The sequence below is a fragment of the Typha latifolia genome, chromosome 4 (genome assembly GCF_019914945.1).
Source record: "Typha latifolia isolate L0001 chromosome 4, TyphaL0001v2, whole genome shotgun sequence".
Lineage (NCBI taxonomy): Eukaryota > Viridiplantae > Streptophyta > Magnoliopsida > Poales > Typhaceae > Typha > Typha latifolia.
Window position 1 is genome coordinate 5,014,176 of NC_133089.1, and position 15,163 is coordinate 5,029,338.

A 15,163-nucleotide genomic window follows, 5' to 3' on the forward strand; every position below is an offset into this window, starting at 1 on the left:
AGGTTTGGAGCACTCATTATTTTACCAGATACATATATTTTATCTTTTTATTATTCAAAATTTGATCACTATTTTATAATTTTGTAGAGCATTTATTACGTACCGTAAAATTAATTGATGAAGATCTAACAGTTAAGATCTTTAAGAGTACGGTAGAAAAATTAAAAAGTTAGACAGACGTAATTAAATTTTTTTAACTAATATACTATAAAAACTAACTATTATAACCGTTAGATTAAGATTATAATTTTACCTTTTATATTTAATAAATTAAAAAAAATATTTGCACTTTAGTTTAGGCTTAATTAACCAAACTTGGGTCAAATAAAAACAATGGCAGCTAATTAATCGCATGTAGACTTTGACTTTTAACCAAATTGCCTCAGAGGCAGGGCAAAGTTAGAGGATGTGACAAACTTTACGTACGCTTATTTGAGGGCAATAATTGCACGAATCGTGAGGCAAAATGAGGCTGCTGTGAGTATTGGCCGCGAATAAGATCGTCACGTGTCACGATCACGATCAGACTGGCTGTTGTGTTAATTGGATGGATGCCAGACTTTGATAAATTTGTAAAACAAACTAGGATTATGGCCCTTGATTGAAAGAACCACTTATGCCGACAGCTTAATTACGAGTTGGAGGTCATAATTTTCTTATATACGATTAGACTAGCACCACTTGTTAATTTTCTTATAAGAGTTTATGGGTTCAACTCTAATTTTAAATAATATTTAATAGAGTCTAAATGACTGTATCTAAGAAGGGTTGATCATTTGTTCTTTCTATATCTAGTTTTTAAGCTCATGAATAATTAAAGAAAAAAAAATTATGCACATTAATTAATTATTCCTCCAAGCTCTAAAACTAACGTTAGATAATATAATTTTGGAACTAAGATGCTAATATCTCGTTTAGTAAATACCAAAGTTGATCATATTCTGGATCGATCACATTCCCCATTCCCGGACGAGTTCGTCGTCTCGTAGAATGGAACACAAAGGAGAAAATAAATAACGACGAGACAGGGGTCCACCTCAACCACCAGTCTCTTTCCTTCTCTCTTTCTCTTGCCCCGGGGCCCCAGCACTTGTATTCCTATTTATGGATTCCCCCTTCAATAGTGTTGCTAGCAGTCCACCAGCCCGCCCGGCCCCTAACATTGAGATCTTTCTGGAAGAGAATGTCAAAAGAGAAAGATCACCTCGATCGATCGTCTTCTTCCATGGCAGACCGTTTTCCAATGCAATGGATGCTGGCCCTCTTCTCCCTACTCCTCCCTATCCTGACCTCCGCCATCGACGAGAACAGCACCAGAGCATCTGATATCAGCATTGGTATCGGTATCGGTATCGGTATCGGCATAGGCGGGGGCGGGAACAGCCCGCCGTCGGGCGCGCCCGGGACCCCGTGCCCGCCCCCGCCGCCGCGGGTCCCCCAGCCGTCGGACTTCGAGAACATACACCTCTACAACGCCTACTTCGTGATCCAGCGTTTCAAGAAAACGATCACCAGTGACCCCAATTGCGTGGCCAAGACCTGGACGGGCTTCGACATCTGCAGCAAGACAAGCTACATCGGCTTCTACTGCGACAAGCTGCCCAACCAAACAAGCATCCGTACCGTCGCCTCCGTCGACTTCAACGGCTACCGTATCGCCGCCCCCACTGTCTCCGGCTTCATCGACAAGATGCCCGACCTCGCCCTTTTCCACGCCAACTCCAACAAATTATCAAGCACCATCCCCAACCTCACCGGCCTCCCATATTTCTACGAGCTTGACGTCAGCAACAACAACCTCTCCGGCTGCTTCCCCAACAATGTCCTGGCCTTGACCAACCTCGCCTTCCTCGACCTTCGCTTCAACAAATACGTAGGAACCATCCCCCCAAGAGTCTTCAACATCAAAACAGAAGCACTCTTCCTCAACAACAACTTCTTCTCCGGCAACATCCCCTACGAGCTCGGCAACACCCCGGCGAACTACCTCACCTTCGCCAACAACATGTTCACCGGCCCGATCCCCAATTCCATCGGAAAAACATGCAATACGCTCCTCGAAGTCCTCTTTCTCAACAACCGACTCTCCGGCTGCCTCCCCTTCGAGATCGGGCTGCTAAAAAAAGCCACCGTGTTCGACGCCGGGACGAACATGCTCACCGGGCCGATACCGTTCTCCTTCGGGTGCTTAAAAAGCATGGAACAATTAAACTTCGCCCAGAATTTGCTCTACGGCGAGGTGCCGGACGTGCTCTGCAAACTTGGGGAGAAAGGCGGCAGCCTGATGAACTTGTCGCTGTCGAGCAACTACTTCACGTCGGTGGGTTATAGCTGCTGGGGGTTGATAAAGAGAGGAGTATTGGACGTGAGGAAGAATTGCATACCCGGGTGCCCGAACCAGAGGTCGCCGGAGGAGTGCGAGAGGTTCTTCGCGAGCAAGCGGATGTACTGCCCGTTGAACACTTACATACCATGCAGTGAGCACTACGAGGGCAGTGGAATTGATTCGATGTCAACGGAGGTGGAAGCGCCGGTGGTGGTGGATGGAGGAAGGGACCGGAGCCGGGCCTCGGGTTACAAGTCCTACTCGGCCTTGGACCAGCCTCCGGCGCCGTGAAAAGGGGATGGTTATTTAACTTTTAGTTGGGATGATTAAGTACCTCTTCCGGTTTGTGCAACTAGATCTTCTTTTCTATATTAAATATGTTCCTTTCTCTGTCTACTGTTGAGTGTTGTCGTATGGGCAAGACTTGTATCTGATTGTTCGTTGGAATTATGGTAGTATTTGTTTTAGAGAAATAAAAGCTTAGGGTAATTTATCTAAAATACCTGCATTTTTCTTTGTTTACATCCTATACCATATAAGTAGTTATCTACATTATTATTTTAAATACATCAAAAACATCCTCGATTAATTCTACCATAATTAACCGAATAGATATTGTTCTATTATTACTTTTGAAAGAAAAGTTTTAAATATCTAAAATACTCCTCGTTTGACTTTCAAATAATAATTCTTAATTTATTTTTATTTTAATCTAAAAAAACTTATTCAAACATACTGTGGTCATTTTATATCTATAGATATCTTAACTCATTTATATAATAACTCATTATTAACAAAATTAACCGTATAATAAAAGCAAAAGATTGAATGTTTTTGTTAGATTTTTTTTTAATAAAAAAAAAAAGCTTGATTGTGTCCCAAAAGACATGTAGAGAGGGACAAACTTCAATTATAGAAATCTTAGCCACTACGGACGTATTTGTCCAATTGGGACGTCCAAAGGAATCAATGTTATCCACTTGGTTATTGATATACAACTCCAAAGCTGTATACTTTGGGCACGGTTGTCAAGATTCATTCGATAATAACCATACAAGCTGAGTTGTTACTTTCTCCGAGTTTTCTACTTACAACCGATCGAACTACTCTTGCTCACAATAACAACAAATAAGAGATAAAGTCTCCCTCCGGATGAAAAGTTTGTCACCCTCGGGATGCTTGACACCCTTAATGTTCTCTCATACTTCGCTATTGTCTGGGCTAGAGGAGGAGAGGTATCTATCTATGCCCACTTAGTGAGAAGAATATTGGAGCAAAATTTAACAGACAACTCTCTTGAGGCCGTGGGCAACTAGACAAGGTGGGTGTTCCAAATGGTGGTGACAAATATATATACTCTGGAGAGGGATGTCACCTTCCAATCCATTGGGCTTTCCTGCGAAGAATATGTTTTGTTTGAAGTATATATTGAAGACCACGCTCGAGGTGCTCTATTAGTTATCCTTGCAGGCTAGAACAAGCAGGTAGGGAAATACTAGGACTTGAGAGAAGAGAAGAGGCTAAGCGAGAGAAGGCCAGGCCATTGATCAATCCCCATGCATTCTTAGTGACTAGCGCAAAGTTCACGTATAAGTGTTTAGTTCCACAAAATGAAATGGTTTATATATATATATATATATATATATATATTTTTAGACCTTAATTTAATAGTCTTAAAGTTTTGGATAAACCTTTGAACTAAGGCTCTTTACTGCTAAAACCCCACCCAGTATTACGGGGATTATGAAACTTCTCCACAACAAAGCTTAGAGTCACTATGGCAAAACTAGGTTTTGCTAGCATTTTTATATGCCACCACAAAATGTTTAAAGGCCACGAAAAACTTATGCTGGTGTTTAAATAAATGCCAGGTAAACCCAGTAAAAGATTTTTGTCAGCAATTTTTTAGTATATGCCAAAAGATATCTCTACTAGAGCTCATACACATCGATAGTAATGCTTCCCCGGCAGTTGAATTACCAGACGGAATATATTAGTTGGCGTGTAATAACTTGTTTGGCCAGTACTTATATATGTTCGGAAAAATATACTAACTGACGAAGAGCTTTAGGAACATATTTATATACCACAAAAGATAATATTCCGACATATAGACACGACGACATATGCTGACCGAAAGCATAAGAACTTTTCCCGACATGTTTATATTCCATAGAAGATTTATATGCTGACAACATGCAAGCATATAGAAATACCGTGACAATTCGAATAACTTACTGGACTAACAACATAGCCAGAATAATGGCAAAACAACTAACCAATTTGTTATTTTAATTTCCACAACTTCAAATAAAAATATAGCAAAACTCACGAGAAGATATATATGCCCAATAAATAATATGTATCATGTAAACTAGTCAACATCTAATTATTGAAGTTTTTACTGTAAATAGAAATATAACAAAATTGTCTTCACAAGAAGACATATGTATTCAATATATAACAAAAAGAAATAAAGAAAATACTTAAAATCCCTGACATTACTCCACTTCATTTACTAGCATGTTTAATCTGTAGAAAAAAAAATGATATCTATATTCAGTTGTAAATTTACAAACATAATTAATTATATAAATAAAAGATAGGTAAGAAAAGTAAATCTTTTCTTATAAAAAAGTAAAAAAAAATGGTATGTACTATATTAAATCCACATCTTTTAAGAAGTTGGACCTTGAGTTATGTAAATCCTATCAAATTGCACATCAGAGAGAATATAAGAAAGTTTCGAATCAATGCATATATTGAACAGTTTCCTCAGTTTACATTGCTAATTACCTGTTCTAGTTCTGTAACAACTTATGACCTTGTGCCCTTCCATAGTGACAAGCTTTTCACATGTCTAACCATAGCATTAAAACAATGTATTGATAAGTGGAAGAACCCTCTGGTCACAGAAGCAACAAACTATGTTGGGACTTAATTCATTAGGACATCTTTAATCCAAAAGAACGTTTAAATTTTTTTGTGAACTTGTAGAATAAATATATATGAGTGCAGCTCTGTTAAGCTTATTTGACACCTAATACATATTGTCTTCATACTTTTCTAGCATGCATCACTCTACCCTCCTCACAGTCAAAGCTTTCTTGTTGAACACAGTAGATCTGACATCGTGAAAACTATGTTTAAATAATTAAAAAGTTTGCTCAGGCAGAGTGCAGTGCTATATGTGCGAGCACCATATCTAGATTATTCAAATTTCAATTCAACATCCTCAAAGAACCTATTCTATGAATCTTCACATCAAACTCTTTTGTTCTTCGTTCTCTCAGACCAGTTCTTGAGAGATAACTGAAACTCTGAAAGTAAAATACTATCAAACATAATCATGAAGTCTTAAACCTTACCGTCTAGAGTCATGCATGTCATTAACTTGAAGTAGCTCCTATTAGTCTTAATCTACGATTATGTACTAGTCATAAAATTTTCATCAAAATTGGCCATAGCAAGTAATTGAGCCGCATTCCTACAATTATATTTGCCTAGAAGAAAATCTGGGTATGAAGCATTTCAGAAAGTTGAATTGATACTAAAATGATACTTACATAACACTCTTCTTCTATTGTCGTAAGTTCAACCATCATATTTCTTTTACTTCAATGGAAAATGTAACGGCATGCTTCGAATCTAGCTTGCGGCTATCTATAATTACACAGATTCTGCATCATAGTATACAACAATAGAGAATGTAAACCACATTGCTTTCATTAAAATTCATGTTCAGTGGCTATCATTGTAATGCATTTCCTCCATTAAGGCCAATTCTGCAATGCAAACTAAAGCAACATGTCAATTAAAGTGTAATGTGGGAAACTATTTACACAATCACATAAGGGATAAAAGTTTCTCAAGCAACAAATTTTACATGCATAAGGAATATTAGCAACTCCAAACAGATACTAAACAATTATTTAATTTAAATATGTTTGATTCTGCCAAAACAATATATCTAGCTATCTATACAAGCTATTAGGAGTTGCATTATTTTTGTTTGTTGAGAAAAACAAGTGACTAGCTATCTATTGCAAAGAATGCATGTCATATTACTAAGGTTAGAATAGATTGGATAGAACCGGATAGTGCTCAACCAACATCGGATCTTATTGCAATACTCCATAATCTGAAAGCATAATCCCTGAGCAAAATAGCAGGAATACAAAGACACGGATTACTAAGTGTACCGGAACGAGGCAAGATTAATGAAAATTGCATCTGATTTTGCACTTTGACTGGTGTACAAGTAAATAATATATATATATAATCTCCATAAAGAAACACATTTTTTTAACAACCAGCTAATTACAAATAAAATCTTCCCTTGACGAACATGAAGTCTATATAATCTCTATAAAGAAAGTAGAAGCAGATAATGTAGCATGAGCATGATATTCTTACCTATTCTAACAAAAGAACATGAAACCAACAATGTACTTTGGAAATCCTTGATCTGTGCGACCAATTTTAAGAAATATTATTTCCAGGAATCAGATAGAAAATAATAAAAGAAAAGAGAAATATCAAGATCGAAGACCCACAAATTCAACGAAGGCCTGGTTGCTATTAGCCCCAACGTTGCACTTGGTGTAGAAGATCTTACCGAAGGGCTCGCAAAGCTCAACAAGCTCCTTCCCCGTGCACTCCCATGGCAGGTTGCGGAGGTGAAGCACATTTTGGAAGCTACGATTTCCGCCGCGATCGAAATAGGCGACTGCGTCATGCAAAGGCTAGGGTTAGGTTTCGTTTGGAGGAAAGATCTGGAACACTAGAGGGAGAGGTCAAAAATATGAGGAGGGAGATGGAGAGTTGTCGGAGGTAGTGAGCGAGAGAGATGGAGATGGGCAGTGTTTAGGGGGTGGGGGTGGGGGTGGAGGCGACCGACGAAAAAGAGGGAATGAGAGTGTTAACGGGTCGGGTCGGGTAGACGGGTAGACGGTTTACTGCTAATTATTAGTTAACAAGTTAGTTATATTGAATGTGTAGACGGGTAGACGGTTTCTCGTAACATTTTTCCGAAATGCCACTATATTTTTTCATTTTACACTAGCAATTTTTTTTTTGAAAGTTTGTTATATATATATATATATATTTATTTATTTTTAATTTATACTAGCGTTTTTATACAAATTATATAATTTCTCTTGTCATTTTTTTTATATATATCACTCTATTCTTAGATTTTTTTTTCCCAAACACCACTATATTCTTCGACATATTCTAACAGTTTTTTTTTCAACTAATGTCAGAATATCATTCACTTATCACCCTCTACTAGGCCAAAAAAATATGACGGTTAGAAGTTAAATATATATAATTAGTTTTACTAATTAATTTTTAATAGAAATAGTACTATTAGAATGCTCTCATCATCTTTAAAATTAGTCTAATATTAAATTATTTAAATTATTTTAAATATTTTAATTTTATTTAATATAATATAATTTTAATATTTTTAATTAAAAAGATAGTGATGTAAAATTATTTTTGAAACTATTGAATATTAGTCTTATTATAAATATATCGATAAAAATTTTCTAACAATATATTTTTTATTAAAAAATAATAACATTAAAAAAAATTATTAAATAATTTAAAATATTATATATATATATATATATTATTAATTAAATAATAAATAAAGAGCCCTCAGCAAGATGCTCTTATAATGGCATTCATTCCTAGAAAAGTCTGTTTTATTATAATGGCTTTTAACTTTAGATCTTGGGACAATCAAAGAGCCTCTAAGTTTTCTCCCCCTACAAAAGTATTAAAAATTTGAACACTTACTTTCAACAAATGAAAAATACTTGTCATGGTCTACGAGTCCTCCATCCAAATTAATCATGCATTGACTTGGGAGTTAGAGACAATTCTTTATAGCCACAAAAGCATAGTGAACCAAAAGAAATTCTTCCTCAAAGCAATCACAATAAATTGTGAAGCATTTATTGTGATTTCCATGTGTTTAAAAAAAAAAAAACTTATCCAATTCAACATAAAATGTAAATAAAGAAGCACAAACAACTTACCACTAAGTGCATGTTGATTGTGTATTTCAGTTAGGTCGAGTTCATTTGTTGATCGTTTCGGTCTTTCAAATCTAATATTATATTTCTTATCTATCTTTGAATTATTAGGGTTTGATATTTTTTTAATTATGACTTGTGTGGAGCTTTTCTAAATATCTCTCTTAGACCATGCTTTGTAACTCATCTATTGCCTATAAAATTTTCACAATACCTTGCATGAGGTTTTTCTACCAAAAGTCGAGAAATAATTCTTCACCATTTCATCTCATCCAAATTCATCAAGTGTAAGTTTAAGTCCTTGAAATTTGTCTCATTGTGTCATATTTTGATCAAATCTTCCTTTCAACTTTCAATCCCATCTCTCTTTTTATCTTTAAATTTCTTTCAGTTCAGTCCCCAAACTGTTCAACAACACGAGGAGATTTCTTTTAGTAGATATTCTCTCATGGTGAGCTAGTGCTTCCTGAAAGCATGAAACTGACGAGGCAACAAGAGTGAACAGAAAAAAGAAGAAAAAGAAAGTATAATTGGGGCCTAAACCCCAGTCTTTTTGAAAAGAGAGAGTCTAATTAGAATGTAATTCCCAATCTTTTTCAAAAGAAAAGGTGTAATTGGGATCTAATCCCCTATCTTTTATATATATAAAAAAAAGCACGAAAGTTAAAGAGCAGCAATTATGTATGGAGGGCTTTCTTCTTGTCAAAACTCTACTGGTTCGTCGTCTCAAAGCATTTGTACGCAAGGAGAAGTCCCCCCACCTCAACCACCAATCCCTTTCCTTCCCTCTTCTTTTGCCTCGAACCTTTTGTTGCAATTTATTCCCCCTCTTGAGTAGTATTGTTACTACTACTCAGACCCCGAGGGGTAATATACAATGCGTTTTCTAATACGATGCGTGGCCCTCTTCTCCCTCCTCCTCCCCCTTCTCGCGTCAAGCATCGACGATAACAGCACTAATGCATCCGATAGTGGTATCGGTACCGGCACCGGCATAGGCGGGGCCGCCGGTGGCGGCGGCGGCGGGAACAGCCCGTCGCGGGTACCGCGGCCGTCGGACTTCCCGAACATGCGACTCTACCGCGCCTACTTCGTGATCCAGCGTTTCAAGAACACGATCACCAGCGACCCCAACAACGTGACCAGCACCTGGACGGGCTTCGACATCTGCAGGAAGGACAAGTACCTCGGCTTCTACTGCGACACGCCGCCTAACCTCAAGAACACCCCTACCGTCGCCTCCGTCGATTTCAACGGTTTCCACCTCGCCGCCCCCACTGTCTCCGGCTTCGTCGACCAGCTGCCCGACCTCGCGCTCTTCCACGCCAACTCCAACAGCTTCTCCGGCACCGTCCCCGGCCTCGTCCGCCTCCAATATTTCTACGAGCTCGACGTCAGCAACAACAAGCTCGCCGGCAATTTCCCCAACAACGTCCTGCCCTTGACCAGCCTCGCCTTCGTCGACCTTCGGTTCAACAAGTACGGCGGCACCATCCCCCCCGGAGTCTTCAGCATCAAAGCCGAGGCGCTCTTCCTCAACAATAACAACTTCTTCGGCAACATCCCCAACGAGCTCGGCAACACCCCCGCTAACTACCTCACCTTCGCCAACAACATGTTCACCGGCCCGATCCCCAAATCCATCGGTAAAACGTCCAATACGCTCCTCGAAGTCCTTTTCCTCGGCAACCGCCTCGCCGGCTGCCTCCCCTTCGAGATCGGACTGCTAAAAAAAGCCACCGTGTTCGACGCCGGGACGAACGTGCTCACCGGTCCGATACCGCTCTCCTTCGGGTGCCTAAAAAGCATGGAACAATTAAACTTCGCCCAGAATTTGCTATACGGCGAGGTGCCGGACGTGCTCTGCAGACTGGGAGAGAAAGGTGGCAGCCTGATGAACCTGTCGCTGTCGAGCAACTACTTCACATCGGTGGGTTATAGCTGCGGGGTGTTGATAAAGGAGGGAGTATTGGACGTGAGTAAGAATTGCATACCCGGATTCCCGAACCAGAGGTCGCCGGTGGAGTGCAGGAGGTTCTTCTCGAGCAAGCCGATGTATTGCCCGTTGAACACTTACATACCGTGCAGTGTGAACCACGTGGGCAGTGAAATTGATTCGATGTCTCCGGAGGTGGAAGCGCCGGTGGTGATGGATGGAGGAAGGGACCGGAGCCGGGCCTCGGGTTATAAGTCCTACTCGGCGTTAAATCAGCCTCCGGCGCCGTGAAAAGGGATGGTTTAATTTAGTTTGGACGAACAAGTTTCTCTTCCAACTCCTCATGTTATTTGTGGCGATGTGTGTGATGTTTACGTGCTTCTCTGTACGTACGTAGTAGTGTAGAATGTATCAGACTTGCTAGTTGTACGTGGTTGTTGTCGTTGGAATTCAAATTTAAGTTTACTCTACCTCCATCTGATTGTATTATTATTATTATTATTATTATTATTATTATTATTTTCGTTAACGAAAGATACGATTCTAGCCACTGTGAGCTTATTTGTCCAATTGACACGTCCGAAGAAATCAATCCGAGAATAATCCTCGGTCCAAGCGTGATCTCCGGCCACTCTCTTTCAGATGAAGTTTGCCCACGTTGCAGCATGGAGCTGGAGACTGTCGATCATCTTCAGTTTGGATCGCTAGCTCTCTCGGACTTCGCCTTTCTTTCCCTTAGTCGCCTTCCTAACTTCTCTGACGGCGATTTTATCTTCAATGTAGGAAGGGGACAGCTAGGGGTGGAGTTAGAGTTCTTATCTACACTTTTCCCAGATCCTTTTTGCATGGCAAAAGCTATTCTCCTTCCTCATTCTGCGAACGCTCTGGAAGAGGAAGCAAGAGGCAAAAACTATTCCAGAGTCATCATTAGCATGCTTCTACAAATCTGATACAAATGGAAGGGCTAGCATCCTTGAACATATGCGTATTACCAAGGCTCTCTTAATAAAAATATTACCTCCAATAATCTTAAGAATGGAATTCATTAATATTGATGGCGATTTTGAGATTTTTAGAAATCCTAATGCTTGTGTTTTAATGCGACGATAGCTTGGACGCTGAGAGAAGCCATGCTAAGCCGCCCAAGGAAAATGGAGGTCGGGCTTCAAAGAATTACAATTGAAACTAATTTCCAACTCCAAATTCAGCTAATTGATTAAAAGTTAAGCTATCGGAGACTTAAGATTAAAGAATTATTGAAGACTGCAACCATCTAATTTCCTTGTCTACAAATTTTGAGTTAAGTCATACTTACCGTGAAGCTAATTAAGCTGCTCACTAATCAGCTAATTATAGTAAATATTATAAATTATAATTTTTGTTGGGATAGCCGAGGAATACCCTAATTTTCAAGTTAAGATAGATCTTTAGTCTCCGACTTTTCTTTATTGCATTCTAAGAGGCCCATATTTAAATTTTTGGCTCATAAAAACTAGAAAATAGAAAACAAGATATTATTATGTATCTATGCAGACTTTTCTTTAAAGAAAAAGAAATATATGCTCTGATTTGATATAAGAAAGTAAAAAAGTATTTACTTTGTAGGAAAAATTGTGTCATGCAAATACTACTAAATTTTTTATTATTAATTTTCTAAAATATAATTGTAAGTTAGTCATCTTAAATTTATATTAAACATATCAATAAATTATATTAAATAATAATTTTTAAATTTTTTTATGTGCGTATGAATATGTTTCCAGTGATATTTTTTATAAGCCAAAGTGAAAAAGAAATCTCTTTTTTTTTTCTAGTAAAAATATTTATTTTTTAAAAAAGAGAGGAAAGGGAGAGAAGATTGATAATTAAGATACAATTAGATTCAATTTAAAAGAGTATCTATATATTTTATTTATTTATTGAGAATTTGATTAATATATTACTAGGTTACTATCCAGTTCGGGACTCCCGATCTAAAAACAAATAAGTCAACGAGGCCTTAGAATTTTATTTATGTATCACCGACTACTCTACTCTTGCCCACAATAACAACAAATAAGAGAAAAAGTCTCCCTGCTCCTATAAATCTGTATATATATATTAAAAAAAAAGAATATCCAGTTCCACTAGAGTTCAATTGTAAATGCCAAGCTGGTGCCCACGTGTCGCTACATGATAGGGATGTGGCTTGGGACAACAACATCGCTGCATCGATAGGCTACTGGATATACTACAACCATCCATTAATCGGTTTCCTTTACCATCCGACAAGCTTCTGCCACCTAGACAGCAACACCGTCGATTTTCCTACACCCAGTGCAGTAAATCATACGCAATGATTTTGATGTTAGTATCGATCTTATCCTCCTCTTTCTTGAACCAAAAATAATAAAAGAGGGGCAGAGAGAGAGAGAGAGAGAGAGAGATGGTGCTCCATATCATGGTGATGGCGAAGATATCCATGAACATGATGATGATGATGCCGCTCTTCCAGCTCTCGCCATTGCTGTGGCCCTTCAACCTCTACCTTCCATCGCTAAGACACCTCCCAAATCTCTGCGCTGCCATCTCCAGAGCCTCCGCCCTCTTCCTCTTCCGCTTCCGCCAGATCGCGGCCGCCGATCGCACGAGCCGGACGAGGTTGGAGCGCGCCGTCCGTCTCATCGGCGAGGAGTTGCCTTGGAATCCCCAATCACGCTTCTTCAGCTCGTACATGGATGAGACCGTCGTGCAATTCTTCGTGTGATCATTTATTTACCTTCCTGTTTTTAGTTCAATCATGCGTTTCCTTTCTTTTCTTTTCTTTTCTTTTCTTTTCGTTTCATTTTATTTTCTCTCCAAATTCAAAATTAAATAAATAAATAAATAAATAAATATATTAATGATGAAGATTTTGATATACTTGGTCAAGATTATGCTAGTCGGCGAGGACAACAACTCATAAGCTAATGATACAGAGACACTAAATAATGACGATTCTTATACTATGAGAATTAATAAATACTCTTCTTTCTTTAGCTTCACTTCACATTTTTAAAGAGCAAGAGATATTAGCTGGGTATGAGTATAACGTAACATCTTTAGCAATGATGGACGTTTTTTTGTTATTTTGATTAGGCTTCTCATTTTGTCTCTAAAATACTGCCGATATCTATGTTAGATTCTCTCTCTGTTATTTTTTTTTTTCATTTTCCAACAAATAATCGAAAACGTCACCAATGCTAAAGAAGTTGCTGTAATACTCGTATTCTTCTCCCTTGCTCTTTGAATATAAAGCGAGTGTAACAAAAGGAAGAGAAGAAAATGCTTATTAGTCAATTCTCTAACCAATAACTAGGGTTTAGACTTTAGAGTGAAGAAACAACCCATAAATTTTTAATGCCATACCTCTCTTAGGCTTAACATGGCTTGCAAATCTACTACATATATATTGGAGAAAATTCAAAAGATTTACTTGCATATATGGCAATGATCAAATAATAACCCTACCATCTTATTCTCCGAGACAAAAGAATCGGCCTCTTATATATCTCTTTCCTCGTGTCTCTATAGAATTAGCTTCTGAGTTATCGTACTCGCCTACTAACACAATATAACTAAGTACATATGTATTAGTATCACCAACACAATAATAAATTTATAATCCACATATACAAAACAATTGTTTCGCTTCGTATATTTAGAATTCTCTTTTTTAAAAAAAACCTATATTTAACCAAACAAAATGTACTATAAAAACTCAATTTTTTATTATGGATCCTATAAGTATGGCCAAGATAAAGAAAATTATAAAATTTATGTTTATATTAATTTCTTATTTAACTATAAATGCTGCATCTAAAAACAAATGAAATCAAACGGACCTAAAAATTATAGAGGCATGCGCAATCCGAAAAATAAGAGAACATAAAGAAAGAAGAAAAAAAGGATTTGCTATGAGAAAAATATGCCAGTGATGTAGAATACTAGAGAAACACTTACTACCTGTACTTAAACTTCTTGCTCAGCAGTCAATAATATATGAAATCTTCTCTACACCTATTGAAGTTTTTTCTGCTAGGCATGATAGAGTAAAAGAATTTATAGACCTAAAAGCGATAAAGAATTGTCAATTTCCATATCAGCATGGTATAAAAAGAGTAACTATTTAATTCTATTTCCAAATAAAATGTAGGCATATTTGATAATTAATCAGTGCATATAATATCTTGCTATAAAGAATAAAATGAATTAATGATGTCCTTATATAATGAAATAATAATTTATTTTCATTATGACCATGATTAGTAGATAATTCTGGATCAGAATATCCATATCAGCAATTATCATTCTTATGGGTTGTTTAGTAGTAGCCACAGATTCTAAAATCTATGAATAGTATGAACAAACGTAGCAACAAATTTATTTTATATCCAAATGGATCTTAGCATATATCTAATAATTCAATACATCATTTTTTTTGTGGCTATAAGGAGAGGATTAAATTTATGAGCATTTCAAAAGTTTTGCATAGTTAGAAAGTTGATATGCCACATAACTAAGGGGCCTATATAAAAATGAGCAAGAGGACCAAGTGTAATTATTCCGTAACAATATTCATTTGCCATTCGTTTTCCACCGTAATGTGTATAAATCTCTTATCATCGTTTAACGATTATGCACAAAGCAGACATTATCTTAAACAAAAGATAAAACCACACAAATAGCAAGCAAGAAATTGTTAAGCCATAATAACACTATCCATTCAAAGGATCCTTTGAACATTCATTCACGAGCTAGACATAAGATTGAACAAATAACTAACTCTCCCGTGGTACAAAAATACTTGGGACTGAAACATATCAAATAATGGCTAGA

At 37.5% G+C, this 15,163-nt stretch overlaps 2 protein-coding genes and 1 long non-coding RNA gene across 6 annotated transcripts; 2 read left to right on the plus strand and 1 right to left on the minus strand.

Moving 5' to 3' along the window:
* The first annotated feature begins 1,131 nt into the window (after positions 1-1,131).
* Positions 1,132-2,826, plus strand: LOC140787503 (uncharacterized protein At4g06744-like). The gene has a single exon (XM_073136449.1). It carries the CDS (start codon positions 1,184-1,186, stop codon positions 2,615-2,617), a length of 1,434 nt encoding a protein of 477 aa, XP_072992550.1. The 5' UTR covers positions 1,132-1,183; the 3' UTR covers positions 2,618-2,826.
* A 1,845-nt stretch (positions 2,827-4,671) lies between these two features.
* On the minus strand, positions 4,672-7,198 carry LOC140785734 (uncharacterized). 4 transcript variants are annotated; one of them, XR_012108509.1, is made up of 5 exons: positions 6,883-7,198; positions 6,743-6,794; positions 5,893-6,482; positions 5,123-5,231; positions 4,672-4,858 (listed from the first exon to the last, which is right to left on the minus strand). It is a non-coding gene; the product is annotated as an uncharacterized lncRNA (long non-coding RNA). The 4 variants fall into 4 exon arrangements; XR_012108506.1 differs by lacking the exon at positions 5,123-5,231; XR_012108508.1 differs by having other exon boundaries at positions 5,123-6,482.
* Positions 7,199-9,052: 1,854 nt separating this feature from the next.
* LOC140787377 (uncharacterized protein At4g06744-like) lies at positions 9,053-10,776 on the plus strand. Its single transcript, XM_073136269.1, has one exon. It carries the CDS (start codon positions 9,248-9,250, stop codon positions 10,595-10,597), a length of 1,350 nt encoding a protein of 449 aa, XP_072992370.1. The 5' UTR covers positions 9,053-9,247; the 3' UTR covers positions 10,598-10,776.
* Positions 10,777-15,163: the final 4,387 nt, after the last annotated feature.

Coding starts and splice junctions, on each gene's coding strand:
- LOC140787503 (XM_073136449.1), top strand. CDS start 1,184: ATGTCAAAAGAGAAAGATCACCTCGATCGATCGTCTTCTTCCATGGCA.
- LOC140787377 (XM_073136269.1), top strand. CDS start 9,248: ATGCGTTTTCTAATACGATGCGTGGCCCTCTTCTCCCTCCTCCTCCCC.